Source organism: Mytilus californianus, unplaced genomic scaffold (genome assembly GCF_021869535.1).
Source record: "Mytilus californianus isolate M0D057914Y unplaced genomic scaffold, xbMytCali1.0.p SCAF_52, whole genome shotgun sequence".
Taxonomy (NCBI): Eukaryota; Metazoa; Mollusca; class Bivalvia; order Mytilida; family Mytilidae; genus Mytilus; species Mytilus californianus.
In genome coordinates, this window is record NW_026262704.1 from 1,079,956 (window position 1) to 1,099,949 (window position 19,994).

Sequence of the window (19,994 nt, forward strand, 5' to 3'; positions counted from 1 at the left end):
CATTGAAGAGCTGATAAACCCCTAAAGGATCAGATGACAGCAAAATCCGGACAAGGAATCAGAGCTATGCACAAGGAACAATATCTCATTACAGCAACAATGACGGGCAAGGTTGGAATTCCGTTTGTTGGTGAAACAGAAGTCAGTATTAGCGCTGAGATGTCTGTTAGTATGGGGAGTACTGCAGGAACAAAAAAGTCAAAAACTGAAAAATGGGTTGCAGAGTATCCGTCAAAAATCCCGCGGTATTCCACGTATGTATAATTTAATAAAAAAAAATAATAATGTATGTCTACCTATTCCTGTACGCAATTAGCCAATATACATAAATATCATGGTACAAATGATAATATATAATAAACATTCATGTTCAATTTTTCATCTTTGCATATAAAAACATAATAAATAAGTTGGCACAATAAATAAAGTATAAATTTAGTTAACATAAACATGAATTTACTCGTACGCAGATATTGTGGCTGTTTTGATGATGTAAAACATCACACCCGATTTTGGTGGGGTTCGTGTTGCTCAGTCTTTAGTTTTCTATGTTGTTTTTTGTGTACTATTGTTTGTCTTTTGGCCTTTTTCTTCTTTTTTTTTGCCATGGCGTTGCTAGTTTATTTTCGACTTATGAGTTTGGATGTTCCTTAGGTATCTTTCGCCTCTCTTTTAGAATAATAAATACATAGTTTAAACATAAAATTATTATTTTATTTGCTTAAATATGCAAAAGGGATGAGACACTAGTTAATCAAACTTATAAAGTTTTCTCCCATGTACAATTTATAACAATAGAATTTTTACAAAGCATGCATGCAAACAATACATTGTGGATATGTAAAAAGATGATGTGTGATGATGTGAATGGTTGTACACAATACACATGTATATGCACTTTAGTGTACTATATTACGCAATTAGAAACCTCTTTGACTCTTTAATAAATTCATATACATTATTTAATATTCTTTAATTTTCATCATTAATTTATGACGAATCACCGGAGGTTAAGATGTTCAAATTTAGTGGAGAGTTTTCTGGTAACCAGTTCAGATTATTAAATAGTTTGATTCTTATATTCGCATAATTAGGACATTCAAAAAAGACGTGATATGAATCTTAACGCTTAGCACCACAGCTACAAGACGGAGATTCTGTTAAGATCATAATTCAAAAAAGAGGCTGAGCATCTAAGTTGAGTCAAAATGATGTTGAGTTTACGATTGCCAAATTCAGGTAATGTTTAGGTACTTGGGCATATGAATTCATTTTAAGATTTTTTCATTCGGTTTTAAATTTACATAAAGAGTCAATATTGCGGGTCACCACATTAAGGTTATTCCACAGTCGTATAGTTGAAAGTATGAAGGAATGGGTCAGTGAAAGTATACAAAAAGGGTATATTATAATCATTATATAATAAATACATATATAATTATATTATTCAAAGTTATCAACAAAGATACATGAAAAAAGAACGAATAACAGACAACATCAACACTAATTTACACAAAGTGCAATGAAATAAAGTGCAATAAATTATACAAAACACACAAATCAATACACAACAGTACATAAAAATAAAACATTTCAATACATTACTTTTGATCTAAGAAAGCACAGCTCAACACAGAAATGTAAAAGTAGTCGATCTCACATATGACACAGTTTAATATCAAACGGTATACCTTATAATCCAATTAATGTGTAACTTGTATGCTACATCACGAGTATTTTACAGCATTCACATCTTTTGGTATCGTATTCGATACACTTATCAGACAAATAAAGTATATTATTTTATATGTGTCGGTTGTGAAACTGAAACAATTTATCTTGTATAAATTTAAGATTCTCTCAAGGGTTAATTCAAAAAAACGGAAATAAAAATCTTTGGGCGATTTTATGGAAAATATAAATATTTTCCAATTCACCACTGTCTCTTAAGCCTTGTATTGACAGTGAAGTTACCATTTTGCTCTATCTATATAGATTAAATGCCCAATTATAGAATGTTAATTTGCGTCTTCTTTCTATGGGCCTCGTAAGAACACCTTTACTCGATGTAATATTTCAAGAAAGCCATTCAAGTATACCAAAATTTATTGACAATTGCTGAAAATTGTTAGCAAATGAACATTTTTGTTTTGTCTGAATTCCCATTGTACTCTAAATATTTTTATATGAGTCCAGGTGTTCTCAGTACGAAACAGCATATCTCAAAATGGTTCTCTCCATGACTAGCTATCAAAAGAGAAAATCTTAACAAAATAAAAAAAGTTATTACTTTTTTTTGTTTTTGGTAACAACTGCCTGCAGTTTTGGGTATTGGTTCAATATGAGTATCTATCTGCATGCACAATTTTAGCCAGTAAGAAACTTTTAAAATTTTACCTGCTTAACAAATCTTTTTGTATGAAATTGATATCTTTTTCTATAATTGTAGAGTTTCGATGACATCGAAATTAACCCAAGGAAATATCAACATTCCATTCACTGCCATATTGTATTACGGAGATGACACAGAACGCACAATAACAGAAAAGGGTGTGTTTTATGGATGCCAGTACTTTGATTTTCATACTGAATTCAACGAAACAAAAGTGTCAACTTAAACATTCGGTACCTTTTGTATTTTTGATTTGATTTGATGGGATGGGTGTTGGGGTCCTTCATTTTTGTTTTCTTATATCTTTTAGGTAATTTTTCTCTATTATTTGTATTTTCCCTTTATAATTCTCTATTCTTTACATTGTGGCATCCCATTATTCTCTGTTCTTTGTTTTTGGTCCTATTTTTTCTATATTCTGTATTTTTTTAAATCCATTTTTCTTTAGATTCGGCACATTCTTCTCTATTATGTAAAGCCCATCAAGACCTTCATGTATAACAAACAATTTGGTCTTTTCATTTTATACCACATATCTATGTTCATCATGTAGTTAGTATGCTTATTTTTTTCTTATAACATATATATTAAATATGTAAGAAGATTGTATGTTGTGTTTCTTGGTGTTCAACACCACTTCCAATAGCATTGGATATATCATTCTTGTTAGTTGTGTATATTGGAAGAGAGAACTATCAAATTTCGTCAGGAAATCTTGTCCGTTTGGGTCGAAGTCCAGGTCCTTGGTTCGAACTGACAACATCATAGTTGATAGGCTAGTGATCCATGCAGATAAATGAATAAGACCATTCGGACACTGATCGCGAGATTCCCGAAAGTAGGTGAAAACCCTTTCTTATGCCCCACCTACGATAGTAGAGGGGCATTATGTTTTTCGGTCTGTGCGTTCGTCCGTCTGTCCCGCTTCAGGTTAAGGTAGTTTTTGATGAAGTTGAAGTCCAATCAACTTGAAACTTGGTACACATGTTCCCTATGATATGATCTTTCTAATTTTAGTGCCAAATTAGAGTTTTGACCCCAATTTCACGGTCCACTGAACATAGAAAATGATAGTGCGAGTGGGGCATCCGTGTACTATGGACACATTCTTGTTTATTATTCTTTGATAACAGTTAAAAGTAATATTTTCAAGCGTGAATACTATCAATAAATATTTCAAACAGAAAAAATCTGACAATGAATCATTCGAATTAAGGCAGTGGGTCGACTTGACATTAAAGACTGTAATGATTTTATCTAAAAGTTGCACAACAATCTTCCCCAGAATCAGTTAGTACGCAATAATGTTACAAACTTATTTACAAATCCCATGTTGATTTTTCTTTTGCAGATATCATGTTTATTGTGTTAAATCTGTTAATAAATGTGTTATAGGATATTTTCTATTTATTATACTTCATGTCAAAATGCCAGATTTTGATTGGTAAATACGAGGGAGGCAATTTACTCTATCCTATGGTAAATACTCTATTACCCTTCACGGAGACGCTTGATCAAGTGTGCGCTTTATTATATACGGATGGTTGTTATGTACAAGACGTCATAGTTTATTACTTTGAATTTGAAATTTAATATACAGTAATAACAGAACATTCAGTATAACAAATTAAATAACACATATCTGAGATGGTGATAGAGCAGATTGTTACGCCTCGAAAAGACATTGTCAACCTTGGCTTCGCCTCAGCTGACAATGTTTTCTCGGGGTAACAATCTGCTCTATCACCCTTTCAGCTATGTGTTATTTATATAATGATTTGATTTAACATGTTTAATATAATAAACATGCATTATCATAATGGTTTTTTTAATGCTTAAACGTTTTGTGTTTGTTCTTTAATGACAATACAGAGTAATGAATTTTAATATCAATACGATTTTTCATTGTGACTTTATGTCTAAATTCGGGAATCTCAACAGCCATGCATACGTCAGATTGTGTTGAGCGCAATGATCGGCTTGGTCCGAACGTGATCTTTGTCCGAAATGTCCTGAATTGCACTTACAGTCATGTATACCACCTGATATGTTAACAGCTAGATGGAAAAAATATATATTTACATATTTTATCGACCTTAAATTAAAAAATGTAATCGATGAAATGTTATCGATTGTCTTGAACTTGTTTAGGTTAATTGTAATTTACGGTACTATTACTCTGCATTCAGTGGCGTAGCTAGGCCATTTGTAAGTGTACGCCCGATACTCGGCGAGGTGTCTGAGGGACCAAAGCGGGTCCAGGGCAGAGAACCTCCTGGTAGGGGGTTGATGGGGTGAAGCCCCAGATACTCGCGTTAACGAGAAAAAGATACCATTTCTGTCATTAAAAACTCATCAATAGCTTAATATTTAGAGTCTAGTTTATTTATTTTTTAAGGTTTATTTATTCATTGTGTTGATTTTGAATCCAATGATCATTTGTCTTAGAGAAAAATGTCCAAACCAGTTACTTAAAATATGTTTAAAAGGAGATGTGGGATCTACAAATATCAAGATAATAAAAAAAGCAAGTCTCCATTTCAATGTTGTTGTTCTATTAATTATTTCGACTTCATCTTAATTTTCACCAATTTTTATGCGCAAATTCTGTAAATAGACACATGAAATAAATAATTTTCATAGATTTTCAGATGAAATATAAAATTCGTAAAGAGTTCCGTGGAACCCTGTGTCTCGCCTGGGATTACTTCTGTCAGTGTAAAAGTGTAATGTTGACTATAAAAAGTTATCTATTGATCAGTGAAATACAGGATTTAAGACAAAAAACTTTATCTTGAAGATAAGCTTATTTTCAAGGTTCATAACAATCTATGAAGGTTTACAAATTTATCATGTAAAAACAGACCGTCTGTTAATTGTAAAAAAAATAAGTCAGTAAAATACTGAAAAAAAAAAAAAAAAAAATTCAAAATTATCTCTTTTAAAATCATTAAAAATCTTCTGCCAAATGTTCATAAAATTGAATGAAAGTTTGACAAAGTAATTGATGTGTAACAATTAACCTCAAAATGTATCTACTTATTAACTACAAAACAACAAAGTCCTTTTATTAGTAAAATACGGAAAATAAAAAAAATATATATTTTCATTATGCTCTGGATACTGACTTTTGATCATAAAAAGTTTGTGTCCAACTTAGGTAAAATTTCATGAAGGTTTGACAAATTAATTGATGTCCGAAAAACACTTTAACCTTGTACGGCATCTAAATATTAACTGTAAACAAAAACTAAGTCTTTTTAGTCGACCGTGCGAGATCCTCATTGGTAGTCAAGGTCGTTAAACACCCCCTAGTAGTAAAATATCGTTGACATAACACTAGTGGTTCCCCATAAACAAACTTATTACAAACTAATGCATGTAAACCAAGCAAAAGTTTCAAAGTCAATAGACCATGACTGAGGGGGCGGGGCCAAATAATCGGTAAACGGAGAGAAAGTCACAGGACAAAAAGTCCCAGGACATAAAGTCACAAATTTGATAGGACAAAAAGTCAGGACAAAAAGTCAAAATAGTTTGTTGACAATTGTTTAAATATATAAGAGAAAGATCTTGAAATATTTTCTTTTTATTACATATATTCATTTTTAAGTTTAGGAAATTGTTCATAAGCATTGATAAATGAAAATTTATTAAATTTTATCGTGCAAAGGATATATTTCTTGGCACCATGAAGCCATTTAAGGATAAAGCCTCTTTGACATTTTGTTTTCATAGCAATTATTTGATCATTATTAATATTTATTGCATAAATTTTAATTACAAAGTTGCTTTATAAATAATAGTTTAAGAAAAAAACCAAAATATTTCTTTTTAAATTAGTATTTTCTTGTTCAAAGAAAAATAATCTCAAAACTGAATATTGACTTTTTGTCCTGTGACTTTTTGTCCGTGACTTTTTGTCCGTTTCTTTTTGTCCAGTGACTTTCTGTCATACATTCAAATAATCTCCATGGGAATGAAATGTGCCAATGCTAATACAACTGCATATCAAATATTATTTGCCTACCACTAGTGGTTCCTCATTAAGTGACCTAATTACAAACTTATAAATTGTTGACTCCGCCGCCGACAACGACGCAGGAAACAACATAACCTATGTCTCACTTTTTGACTCCCGGCGTCAAGGCGAGACAAAAATCAAAAGAAATATTCATAAAATTTTGCTCTGAATACTGTCTTAAATTTGGTCATAAAAATATTCTGTCTAACTTCCGTAGAACTCCATGAATGTCTGACAAAGTTATTGATAAAATCAAAAATAACTTTAACAACAGACTAAACCTAAATGTTGACGACGCCGACAGAATCTAGGAACGCTAAGCCATGGTCTCGTTTTCGCGACATAAATGTCGAAGGCTCGTCAAAAATGCAAACCACATATCGAATGAATTGCTTTAAACAATAGGAAACTGAGTAGAATTCACAGTACATTCAGACTTTGACAGAAAATGAACAAATAATGTAATATGATACTATTTCATTAAACAGTAAATTTCGTGACTTTTAAAATTTATTATTGAAGAAAGAATAACAAGACTCGTGTGGTTTAAGCTTTTTTTTTTTATTTGTTTAGATTAAATTATTTTTTCTCCTAAATTCATGTGTACGCCCGGGCGTTTTGACGTAAACGTAGCTACGCGCCTGGCATTACAAAAAGATCCGATTGTAATGTTTGTTTTGAGAACCATATAAAATATGATTACCTATTCCTTCAGAATAAATCACCGTAATGTACTTAAATTATAATCAATGAATAAACTTCTAGTCACAACAAAATCGTGACCTAACGATCCCTAGAAACTAATAAGATATTGCATCTTCCTAAATTGTACGTGTTCTGTCGTGAAAAATTGTTGAATTAGTTATTTAAGAAACATAATTATGTATTTACAGTCATTGTGGTAAGCTGTTGTTAAAAAAAATGTATGTTACATTAGCGATATTCTTTGTTATCCATAAAATGAACAGTCTGAAATTCATTGACAAATATTTGGATTATATTATAGATTGATTGATTGTTAGTTGCTGAACGTGCAGTGCCAAATATTTCATGCATGTTCAGGACGACTATACTTTAGAAATCGTAAGCGGAAAATAATATGTGTCGAAGTAGAAGGACAGATGTCACGATACAATTCACCATTGCTCTAGAAAAGACAAACAATTTTACACACCGAACAGTAAGCTATGAAGGGCCCCAAAATGACTAGTGTAAAACAATTCAAACAGGAAAACCAACGGTCTAATCTATATAAAAAACGAGAAACACCCATTAACCACACCAACAAACGACAATCACTGAACAACAGGCTCCTGACTTAGGACAGGTGCATAAAAATGTAGCGGGTTTAAACGTTTTAACAGTCGCCAATGTTCACCCTAACCTAAGACAGTAGTGCAACATTACAACATAAAAGGACACACTATAAAATATCAATTGAAATGGCTTAACTCGACCAAAAAGACATTTAAAAATTAAACATGTTTGTGAGCACTCAACACTCCCCTTAACCTGGTCAGTGGTGTAACAGAACAACATAAGTACAAACTATAGAAATCAGTTGCAAATGGCTTAACTCAATAGATCGATAATATAAAAACAATAAGTACACACATATAGTTTTGCTTGAGTATCGGTCTAGTATACTTTTAGTTCGCGTCAATAATTGCATAGCTGTATTGCCTTCGGAAATTCTTTAAGTTTATGTATACTTATACTCGGTGTGAGCCAACGCTCCGTGTTGAAGGCCGTACTTTATTCCCCATAACCATTCTCAATTTTATTTAACCTATAATTGTTTACTTTTTACACATAGTGACTTGGATGGAGAGTTGTCTCATTGGCACTCATACCACATCTTCTTATTTATATTTACAGTGTGGGCGTTTATCGCGGATAGAAACTTTAGGAATTTATTCTTCATGCAGTGGAGTAGACCGAAAAGTGTGTGTGGGGGGACTTCTGAAAGGGAAAAGCACCCCTTTCCCCAAATAAAAAAAAAATCTATTGTCTTAAAGTCTAGTATAGGTAGTCATTGTCCTCTATTATTTTCAGTTTTCGTCTGTAATATTGTATGTTGTAAAAAAGGGGGTGTGCCTTTTTGCGCACTTACTCCGGTTCTCCTGTCATATTCAAATAGCAAGTCGTACGTGCAGATAACCACGGTGCTCCTAATTTCAGAGCATCATACACACAATAACTCAGGCATACTTTATTACTTTAACGTGAAGGAACCAGAAAGCAGAGATTCGTTGGGTTGTTTTAACTAGTATTGAGAACGGTTTAGGCTTAAAGGGACTCGAACCTGTAATAGGATTTAGCATAACTGACCATCTGTTATACAAGGTATGTGTACTTTAAGAAGCTGGTGACAGCCCTTTAAATTGGTCTTAAAAGGCAATGAAACCCCTAAAATGTTCATAAAAGTCATTAAGTACTAAACGATACAGTCAAAAATGAGGGGTTTAAAAAAAACTAAGGGTACGAATTATCAATAAAAAAAGGTAATCTCTCCAAAGTGTCTTTTTTTTTTGGAAAAGGGCAAATAAAGATCATTTTAATAGTGACCACTATACTATTCTTTCTCCCGTCCAAACTATGTATCTTTCATCGCGTATAGCTGTGATATGTATGTGTCTGTGTATTTTGCAATTATTGCAGATCGGTAGCTAAACTGTGTTGATAGACACGGCTTCAATAACTAGTACTACCAGTTTTAAAAATCATATATACGCATAGTTGAAGTTTTAGCAGCCTTTACACAAAATTACTGTCGACGGAAACCTCAGACTTTCAGCATGATCAAAATATAGAGCTATATATAGATGTATGCGTATTCAGAAAGAAGTATAATGAATTTAATAAGATGTGTGGTTGTTTAATCATGTTGCCTTCTTCTTCTTCTTCTTCTTCTTCTTCTTCTTCTTCTTCTTCTTCTTCTTCTTCTTCTTCTTCTTCAGGGGCCAACCCCTTATGGAGCTTCATATGATAATAATATGATAAATGCATAGACTTTTCACAAATATCACTCCAAACGTTGGCTTTCCAGCCTTCCATCTTTTCAAAATCCTGGATACGTACTTGATGCATGGTGGTGGCAATTTATGATTTTAAAACATTCAATAGCTATGTAACGCATACTTCTATAATTTTAATGCATGGAACCTTAATTTGATCGTACAAGTAACATGAGTAATTCGTCATACAACCTGACATAGTCTTCATATATAAATTGTTAGGCCCTTTCTTGATTTTTTTTCTAATCTAGTCAGCGGGTATTTTTTTCGGTTGCAAAAATGCCACGCCAAAGGATCAAATAAATGTTTGAAAATGGTCAATTTATATAATTTTGTAAGATAGCAACCAATGCGCTTTGAAGCATTCTGTTGTTGAGTGGCTTTACCCATAATATCTGCCTTCTATTTCTTCTGTCTGTATAACCTTCCGTTGAGGTCAGGAACACCAAGAAATGTCTTGTATCAGTAAAATTAAGTTACAGATTCTCCGTAGGTCCTCTCAGAGATACATTTATACACGACCCAAGTGTCACACACTCATTTCCAAATTTGATCAATACCATAATTCCTTAAAATCTAAAACTGGTCTCACCACCATAAGAGGGTCTGGATGGGGATCCTTAGTTTCTGTATTCTTTAGATTTTTAGGGCACTTTTCTTTATCTTAAAACATAACGCTTATGATGTGAAATTCTCATGAACCAGATTAAATGAGATTTTACTATTACCGGTATTTTTTTCTGTAATTATATGATTTCTTTATTCTGTACCTCGTTCATTTCTGTAAATAGTTTTGATTACCTAATTTTTCATTTTCGACAGTTATTCTGTATTCTTCATGTTCTTTAGCACCCAAATATTCTCTATATTTTATATTTTTTGCACATTTTTCTCCATTTATTTTCTGCCATTATTCTCTATTCTGTATCATGTGTATCGTGACCATGTATACCACATCCAGACTGTCCTATAGGCATACAATTTATAGAATAAAAAGAGGAGAATAACTTGCCATCCCCTTCATAACTGAAGATATAATATATATGTTTTGAAGTTACTGATCACTAAGAAAAATTACTACAGGTCGTTGATGTCACACAAGTTTTCGGAGTCCCTCCAACAATTTTAATCTCTTTAGCTGATGACATAATTCATTAGATAGTTTTTGTAATGTCTGTTGGTTGTTCTGTACTGAAGTTTTCACCACTGAATTGAAGCAGTCAAAAATCAGAAGCAGAAAAGATTCTTGGTTTCCAAAAAGTTCATGCCAATTCCATTCACCAAGTAAACGAATAAATTCCACTTTGGGCCGAGATATTTATGGGACGACGTCAACAATAGCTTACCGGAAGTACGCTTTTAACCCATTAAATTATAATTTTGGAATATCAGGGGAAGTTTGTATTTGCCAGATAGTAAGTAAATAAATACGTCAGCAAGTTAGGATTCTGGAAAGCTACCATCTCCCGAAGTCTAAAAACCACGATCGATGATATTTTTTTGTAAACAAAACTAAAAGCAGCATTTTTATCAACAAAAACAGCCTTATATTTACTGCTCTCTTGTATGTGCTAGTTACGATTCAGGAATTCCAATCATTTTCAATGGAAATCTCTAGCGGCCTAGCCACAATCAGATGTACATTTTGTGTTTCATATGAAGTCAAAAATGAAGATCACATCAGGCAAAACCCCTTTTGATATTTTGGTACAGAAATGGTTTTAATTATGAAAAATGGCCGTCATAAGGCTAACACTTGAAGCATTTATATAATTACATGCAGTTTTGGGAAGAAAAATCAAATATTTAATATTTTTATTAAAATAAATGGTGTTTTAAAACTGTCTAATTTTCTTTAATGGTTGCCTTCAAGACATGGTCACCAGTTTCAAATTTTTGGCCAATGACAATGACAACAAAATATGTTTAGAATTATTGAATATCAAACATTTTAATCGAAAAAAAAAATGACAAGAACATGTTTAACTCACAATTATTTCAAACAACAGTAGCTTTCTTTGATCATTACTCTGATCTGATCAAACTATTTCTAAAATAATCTATTAATAACAAAACTTAAAAAAAAACCTTTCTTTTGGTGTATAGAACATTAAAATAACTTGATGCATATTCTTACAATAAACAATCAAAGTTAGCCATACAATTTATATGTTTTGTCTAAGGACAAGACTTTTTATTGATATTTAATTAAATGCATCATTAAAACTTAATTTTGACATAGTCAGTCAGGGGTACTACTTAAACAAGTGATTGCAGAATCACTCCCTCGAGTGATTTTGGCTGTGAAATATTAAAAATTTTCACACAGACTTTTTAAAATCACTGAAACAAGTAATTTTAGAAGTTAAAATGTAATCACTTTAATAAGTGTTTATAACATTTTCTTGATATTTTTCCCACAAGCTTGATTTTTTTATTGGTAAAAAGACAACAATTCCATTGAAAAAACAACTATGTATATGCAGAAATTGTCTTTTGCTTGATAAGCCTGACACTTTTACAGTTTTTTTAAAATATGCAAAAACTGGAATAGTTTGTAGATCAGGTCATAACCTTGAAGTAGATCATTCTAACTCTAAAGAAAACCAATCAGGTTACCTAATATTGTTGATCTTTGTCTGATAGTAAGAGTAGTTAATGAATATTTGATTACAGAAAAATTCCCAAGGGTACTTTTAAAAGCTTTAGCGCACTAACTTACTGCCCAAGCGCACTGGTGAAATTAATATACAAAGAAAAAGGGATAATTGATTTATGTAAGAAAATTATAGAAAAGATTGTGAAAATATGGAAAATCAATGAAATTAGCATTTGAAGATCAAAGAAAACACTAAAATCACTTAAATAGGTGATAACTGAATTTATCAAATCACTGAAATAAGTGATGATGAAATCACTTGTTTAAGTAGCACCCCTGACTGATAGTTGAATATGTTCTCTTGACAAAATAACATACATTTTATTATGTTTATCTATCAAATGATGCTGAACCTGGAGGAAATTTGAAACAAATACATTTTACATTGTGATAATGTCTACGGACAAGACATTTTATTGATATTTAATTAAATGCATTAAAAAGATAATTGTTAAAATTAAGATTAAGTTACCCATTTAATTTTAAGCTGTGTTTTATAATTTTTGGAAAATATAAAAATGTACCCATGATTCTTTACATATCTCAAAATTTTATTGACTAAGCAAAAATGAAGACACATTCTTTCATCTGAAATCCATAAGTCTGAATGTTTAACAATTAAACTTTTATTAAAACTCAATTTTGACAAAGTTGAATGTGTTCTCTTGAAAAAAATAACATACATTTTATCTATCAAATGAGGCTGAACTCAAGGAAATTGGAAACAAATGGATTGTGGTAATGTCTATGGACAAGACAATTTCAGTTAAATAAACAATCTGTTAGAAATAATTTTGATTATATTTATGTTGAAAATACTGAGTTTTAATGTGTTCAAAGAACTTTCATCACCTATAAATTAGATTTAAGTTCCAAAGTAGACAAATAATTGAATTTAATACTTGTTATGTACAAGTGTCTTGTCCGTAGACACTTCCTCATCTGCTGATAATCCTAAAATGCAAAAGATAAAGTCAGAGAGAGAGAAATACTATTTCTTCATTTGATATAATTAAGTTTATCTTTTAAGTTATGAAGCAACTGGAATAAAAATATTGAAGTAAAATAAGGTATGCTTTTAATGACTGACAATTTGCCCCTTTTTAAAATCCACTCCTGTAAAGTAATTTTACAAAAAATGAGAACAGTTGAATAACCATTAATTAATCAAAAATAATATATTTCTAAGTTTAAACAACACATAGGAACAATTTAGATCCGTAAAGCCAAGCAATATTGATATAAAGTCATGTCTACGGACAAGACATGTGTCTACGGACAAGACATTCTGACATTTATTTCAAATTCTTCCTCTATTAAAAGATGGTAGAAATTAACATGATTAATGTTTGTAGTGTTTTCATATCTACAAAAGAGTAGGAACTTATCAATGCAACATTTATGTTATTACACTTCCAGTTTACTAGGAAATGCATGTCTGCAGGGGTTCAAATTAACATTTGGTACTGGAAGGTCCAGGACCTTTGACTCTCCAAACTGAAAGGTCCACAACCTAAATTCCAGGTCCTACTTTTACTTAAAATATTTCATAACTCAGTTAGATACAAAATTAATGTGCTTTTGGTATAAGGTTAGCTTATTTCATTGTTCATGTTGTTTGTTTCACGGTTTTTCACGATAAATGTAATTGTCTTGTATATAATTAATTCAAGTAATCTTTCTTTTTTTTTGGTATTGGATAAGGTGTCACTGTGGATGGGTGTGTTGTCTCAACGATTGATATTAAATTGCTAATTATGCCATGATTATCTCAGGGCTCACACCTATTTCAGCTCGATTGTAAAGTCCACTGGAGCTTATGCTGATTTGCTTACATTCAGGTATCATATCTAGTTGTACTATCTGTGAAAATAAAGTAAGAAACTTCCAGCTATTTTAACAGGCCCTTCAAAATTTAAATTGAGAAAAAATTACCCCTTGAAATTGCAGTAATATGTTTACACTTTAAAAACATCTACATGCATTATCAGCATTTATCACTGATAAAGAAAATTTATACTGTCACATTGTATTGGATTTTGACATTAAAATTTGCCAAAAAGTTATTTTGAGTTTCTGTATAAAATATTTTCTGCTTTTTCTTTCTTTTCCATATATATCTTTTGGTTTTCAATTCTAGTGTTTATGTTTCATAATCATAGATATATTTTGTCACCTGCCTGGAATTTTTTTTTTATGTAGTTGATCGCCAAAATCCGGAATTACCCTAATCCGCTTCCGGAATTGGACCCGATATTGTAATTGTCTTCATGGCATCCATTGTTTTTCAATGTTGTTTTTGTCAAGTCAGATACGATTTTACTCGAATTTACACCTTACTTGAACTTACTTGTCGGCGATTTTCTGTATAAAGCTAGCGGTTGAACAAAATTAACATCGCTGTCATGAATAATAAAGATGATATAAGTTTTGAGATTGTTTACAGGGGCGGATCCAGGATTTTGGAAAGGGGGGGGGGGGGGGGCGTAGTATTATAGTTCGCAAGCGGAGACAGGCGAAAAATTTTTTGGACCTTTTTTTGGCTAAAAAACATAAAATAAGTGTAAAATGCATTTTATAGTTAAAGTGTAGGGGTTGGACATTTTTGGTGCCGTATTCTTTCCATTAATTGTCTATTATAAAATGATTGGATGGATCTAAAGATATGTACTAATTAATATATTTGATGTGGTATTTGTCAGTAAAAAATGGACATGAAAAATTCTCGTTTGTTGTATGGTTAGTTAGCATAACCTCACAGATTTCTTGTTGTAAACAAGATATACGGCTATTCGATGAAATTTACAATACGACCGACACGAAGAAAGACAAACAAGCAATTTTTTATCCAAATGTTTGGTTGAAATGTTTTAACCAACAAGGGAAGTGAGGGGTTCTAAATCAACCGAAGGCTACGAATGAGTCGGAAATGATAATGAAGTTGTGAATGACGGTCGACACATGGAGACATATAGGCCACACCCAGCAGGCATGTTGCAGTCGGGCCTTGAAAAAAGTATTCAGTATATCAGTTCGGCGAAACAGACATTCCGGTCAGATATGGGATTCACATGCAACCCCCCAAAAATAAATTACGCCCGTTTTTTATTCATCATGTTCATTTAATGCTAAATAATTTTGTTGAAAATATTTTTTTCTAATTGCAAAAAAGTGGACAAGATTATTGTTTTCATTCAAGATACGGCCAGTATTTTTGTTTAAGGCAAAAATCAGGGTCAGAATTTTGTCTCTAAAATATCTCAGACTGCCCCCTCAAATCAAATGGTCCGTACCTTAGACTTTAAATCTATATCTAGAGCTTACTGACTGGGGATCACTATTCAGCAATATTATTAATGGGCTGGGACGTGTGGGGTTAAACATGTTTTCGTAGGTAAATAATATTGCTGTGGAAATTTCTTTTTCATGAGAGTGTAATAGAGTATTACTTTCTGTTGGGTGGAATTATGAAATAGAAGTCAATACGTTCTTGCTCGATACTTTGTCGCTTTGAAGGCGTCATGCTTGTCATCCTCAGCCTAAGCAATGTGTTACTGTTATTTGAATTTCAAAATGACTGAGTGACGTTTTTTTCGACGTACTGGTCAACTCCACCGTAGCGAATCACATGACTTTGACATAATCAATAATATATTACAGTAAATACGAGCGAAAAATATCTTTATAAGTAAAGAATTGTCGCATAAAAATTAAATACACTGGAAATGGCAAAGTTCGCGAAGTCTAGTCTGATTAATCATTTTACAAAAAAAAAAAAAAAAAGTGCAGGCAAAGGGGGGGCGTACCCCCTCTACGCCCCCCTCTGGATCCGCCACTGGTTTATTTGGAGACTTTGGTAAAAAGGTTTTCAAAGTTATTTCTTTATTTTCTTTCAAGTCGATGGTCCGTCGGGCGTAGCTAGTAACCAAGTCGAAAGTCCGATTGCAAAAGTGGAAGGTCGCGGACCTCGGACCACCGCTAATTTGAACCCCTGCAATGTCTACGGACAAGACATTTTTATACGACCGCAAAAAATTTTTTGTGGTCGTATATTGGTATGACGTTGGCGTCGTCGTCGTCGTCGTCTGGCGTCGTCCGAAGACACATTGGTTTTCGCACTCTTACTTTAGTTTAAGTGAATGGATCTCTATGAAATTTTATCACAAGGTTCAATACCACAAAAGGAAGGTTGGGATTGATTTTGGGGGTTATGGTACCAACAGTAAAGGAATTAGGGGCCAAAAAGGGGCCAAAAAAAAGCATTTTTGTAACTTCCAGACATAACTTGTGTGTTAGTGTATGGACCTCTCTGACATTTTACCACAAGGTTCCATATCACAAAAGGAATGCTGGGATTGATTTTGGGGGTAATTGCCTCAAAATTTTAGGAATTAGGGGCCAAAAAAGGGGCAAAAAACAAGCATTTTTCTAGTTTCATGACAATAACTTGTGTGTAAGTGTATGGATCTTTCTGAAATTGTACTACAAGGTTCCATATCACAAAGGGGAAGCTGGAATTGAGTTTGGGGGTAATTGCCTCAATATTTTAGGAATTAGGGGCCAAAAAGGGGCAAAAAACAAACATTTTTCTAGTTTCAGAACAATAACTTGTGTGTAAGTGTATGGATCTTTCTGAAATTGTACTACAAGGTTCCATATTACAAAGGGAAAGCTGGGTTTGAGTTTGGGGGTAATTGCTCTAAACGTTTAGGAATTTGGGGCCAAAAAGGGGCCAAAAAACACATTTTTCTAGTTTCAAGACAATAACTTGTGTTCAAGTGTATGGATCTCTCTGAAATTGTACTGCAAGGTACCATACCACAAAGGGAAGGCTGGGATTGAGTTTGGGGGTGATGAATCATAAGGGGGGTTCAAAAATTTGGGGGGGGATTTTTTTTTTTTCTTTTTTTTTTCTTTTTTTCCTTTTTTTTTTCTTTTAAAATTTTCCATTTTAAGTTGGTTATTTCTGATTTATATTTAAAAGCAAATAATAATAATATGGTAGGAGATACACACCAAACAGGATGTGTAAATTATTATATAATAAGTATTGTGCAATAGCAAGAAATTTTCAATTGCACAGTATTGCACAATAGCAAGAAATCTTCAATTGCACAGTATTGCGCAATAGCAAGAAATCTTCAATTGCACAGTATTGCGCAATAGCAAGAAATTGTCAATTGTACAGTATTGCGCAATAGCAAGAAATATTTAATTGCACAGTATTGTACAAAAGAAGATACTTCGTATAAATTGCTTATTTCTTGACCAATTTCAATGGGGTTTTATTCTTGAATTCTTGGGGTTCTTTAATATGCTGAATCTAACCGTGTATTTAGTTTTTGGATTTTGGGCCCCGTTTTTAAATTGGTCCACATTGAGGTCCAAAGGGTCCAAGATTAAACTTTGTTTGATTTCATCAAAAATTGAATTATTGGGGTTCTTTGATATGCCGAATCTAACCGTGTATTTAGATTCTTAATTTTTGGTTCCATTTTCAAATTGGTCTACATTAAGGTCCAAACTGGCAAAGGGTCCAAAATTAAACTTAGTTTGATTTTAACAAAAATTGAATTCTTAGGGTTCTTTGATATGCTGAATCTAAACATGTATTTATATTTTTGATTATGGGCCCAGTTTTCAAGTTGGTCCAAATCGGGGTCCAAAATTAAGCTTTGTTTGATTTCAACAAAAATGGAATATATGGGGTTCTTTGATATGCTGAATCTAACCATGTATTTAGATTTTTGATTTTTGGGCCCCGTTATCAACTTTGTCCACATTGAGGTCAAAAGGGTCCAAAATTAAACTTTGTTTGATTTCATCAAAAATTGAATTCTTGGGGTTCTTTGATATGCTGAATCGAACCATGTATTTAGATTTTGGATATTGGACCATAATAAGTGAATGTCCAATTTAAAATTTTTAAGTTCTTAGACCACATTCATTCTGTGTCAGAAACCTATGCTGTGTCAAATATTTAATCACAATCCAAATGCAAAGCTCTATCAAGCTTGAATGTTGTGTCCATACTTGCCCAAACTGTTCAGGGTTCGACCTCTGCGGTCGTATCAAGCTGCGCCCTGCGGAGCATTTTATTTCACTTTATTTGGATATCCATTTTAGATGGCATATATCTCCAGCTAGGGTACTGCAATATAGATATATGAGGTAGTTGTTGATAATTCATATACAAGAAGAGAAAACAACACATAATAGCATAAATTTCATTTATTTTTATACGACCGCAAAAATTAAAAATTTTTTGGTCGTATATTGGTATGACGTTGGCGTCGTCGTCGTCGTCGTCGTCCGGCGTCGTCCGAAGACACATTGGTTTTCGCACTCTAACTTTAGTTTAAGTGAATGGATCTCCATGAAATTTTACCATAAGGTTCAATACCACGAAAGGAAGGTTGGGATTGATTTTGGGGGTTATGGTACCAACAGTTAAGGAATTAGGGGCCAAAAAGGGGCCAAAAATAAGCATTTTTGTAACTTCCAGACAATAACTTGTATGTAAGTGTATGGATCTCTCTGACATTGTACCACAAGGTTCCATATCACAAAGGGAAGGCTGTAATTGATTTTGGGGGTAATTGCCTCAAAATTTTAGGAATTAGGGGCCAAAAAAGGGGCAAAAAACAAGCATTTTTCTAGTTTCATGACAATAACTTGTGTGTAAGTGTTTGGATATTTCTGAAATTGTACTACAAGGTTCCATATCACAAAGGGAAAGCTGGAATTGAGTTTGGGGGTAATTGCCCGAAACGTTTAGGAATTGGGGGCCAAAAAGGGGCCAAAAATAAGCATTTTTCTAGTTTCCAGACAATAACTTGTGTTCAAGTGTATGGATCTCTCTGAAATTGTACTGCAAGGTACCATACCACAAAGGGAAGGCTGGGATTGAGTTTGGGGGTGATGAATCATAAGGGGGTTCAAAAAATTTGGGGGGGGGGATTTTTTTTTTTTCTTTTTTCCTTTTTTTTTTCTTTTAAAATTTTCCATTTTAAGTTGGTTATTTCTGATTAATATTTAAAAGCAAATAATAATGATATGGTAGGAGATACACACCAAACAGGATGTGTAAATTATTATATAATAAGTATTGTGCAATAGCAAGAAATTTTCAATTGCACAGTATTGCACAATAGCAAGAAATCTTCAATGGCACAGTATTGCGCAATAGCAAGAAATCTTCAATTGCACAGTATTGTGCAATAGCAAGAAATATCCAATAGCACAATATTGCGCAATATAAAGAAATTGTCAATTGTACAGTATTGCACAATAGCAAGAAATATTCAATTGCACAGTATTGTGCAAAAGAAGATACTTCGTATAAATTGCTTATTTCTTGATCAATTTCAATGGGGTTTTATTCTTGAATTCTTGGGGTTCTTTAATATGCTGAATCTAACCGTGTATTAAGTTTTTGGATTTTGGGCCCCGTTTTTAAATTGGTCCACATTGAGGTCCAAAGGGTCCAAAATTTAACTTTGTTTGATTTCATTAAAAATTGAATTATTGGGGTTCTTTGATATGCCGAATCTAACCGTGTATTAAGATTCTTAATTTTTGGTTCCGTCTTCAAATTGGTCTACATTAAGGTCCAAAGGGTCCAAAATTAAACTTAGTTTGATTTAACAAAAATTGAATTTTTAGGGTTCTTTGATATGCTGAATCTAAACATGTATTTAGATTTTTGATTATGGGCCCAGTTTTCAAGTTGGTCCAAATCGGGGTCCAAAATTAAACTTTGTTTGATTTCAACAAAAATTGAATATATGGGGTTCTTTGATATGCTGAATCTAACCATGTATTTAGATTTTTGATTTTTGGGCCCCATTATCAACTTTGTCCACATTGAGGTCAAAAGGGTCCAAAATTAAACTTTGTTTG

At 32.6% G+C, this 19,994-nt stretch overlaps 1 protein-coding gene across 3 annotated transcripts in view; it reads left to right on the plus strand.

Moving 5' to 3' along the window:
- LOC127703831 (epidermal differentiation-specific protein-like) overlaps positions 1-3,076 on the plus strand; it is a 108,950-nt gene extending 105,874 nt beyond the window's left edge. For all 3 annotated transcript variants that reach the window (XM_052207924.1, XM_052207922.1, XM_052207923.1), the window contains exons 8-9: positions 95-254; positions 2,450-3,076. In XM_052207924.1, the coding sequence (XP_052063884.1) occupies positions 95-254; positions 2,450-2,618 (329 nt within the window). In that variant the 3' untranslated portion in view covers positions 2,619-3,076. The remainder of the gene's footprint in view (positions 1-94; positions 255-2,449) is intronic.
- The last annotated feature ends 16,918 nt before the right edge of the window (positions 3,077-19,994 follow it).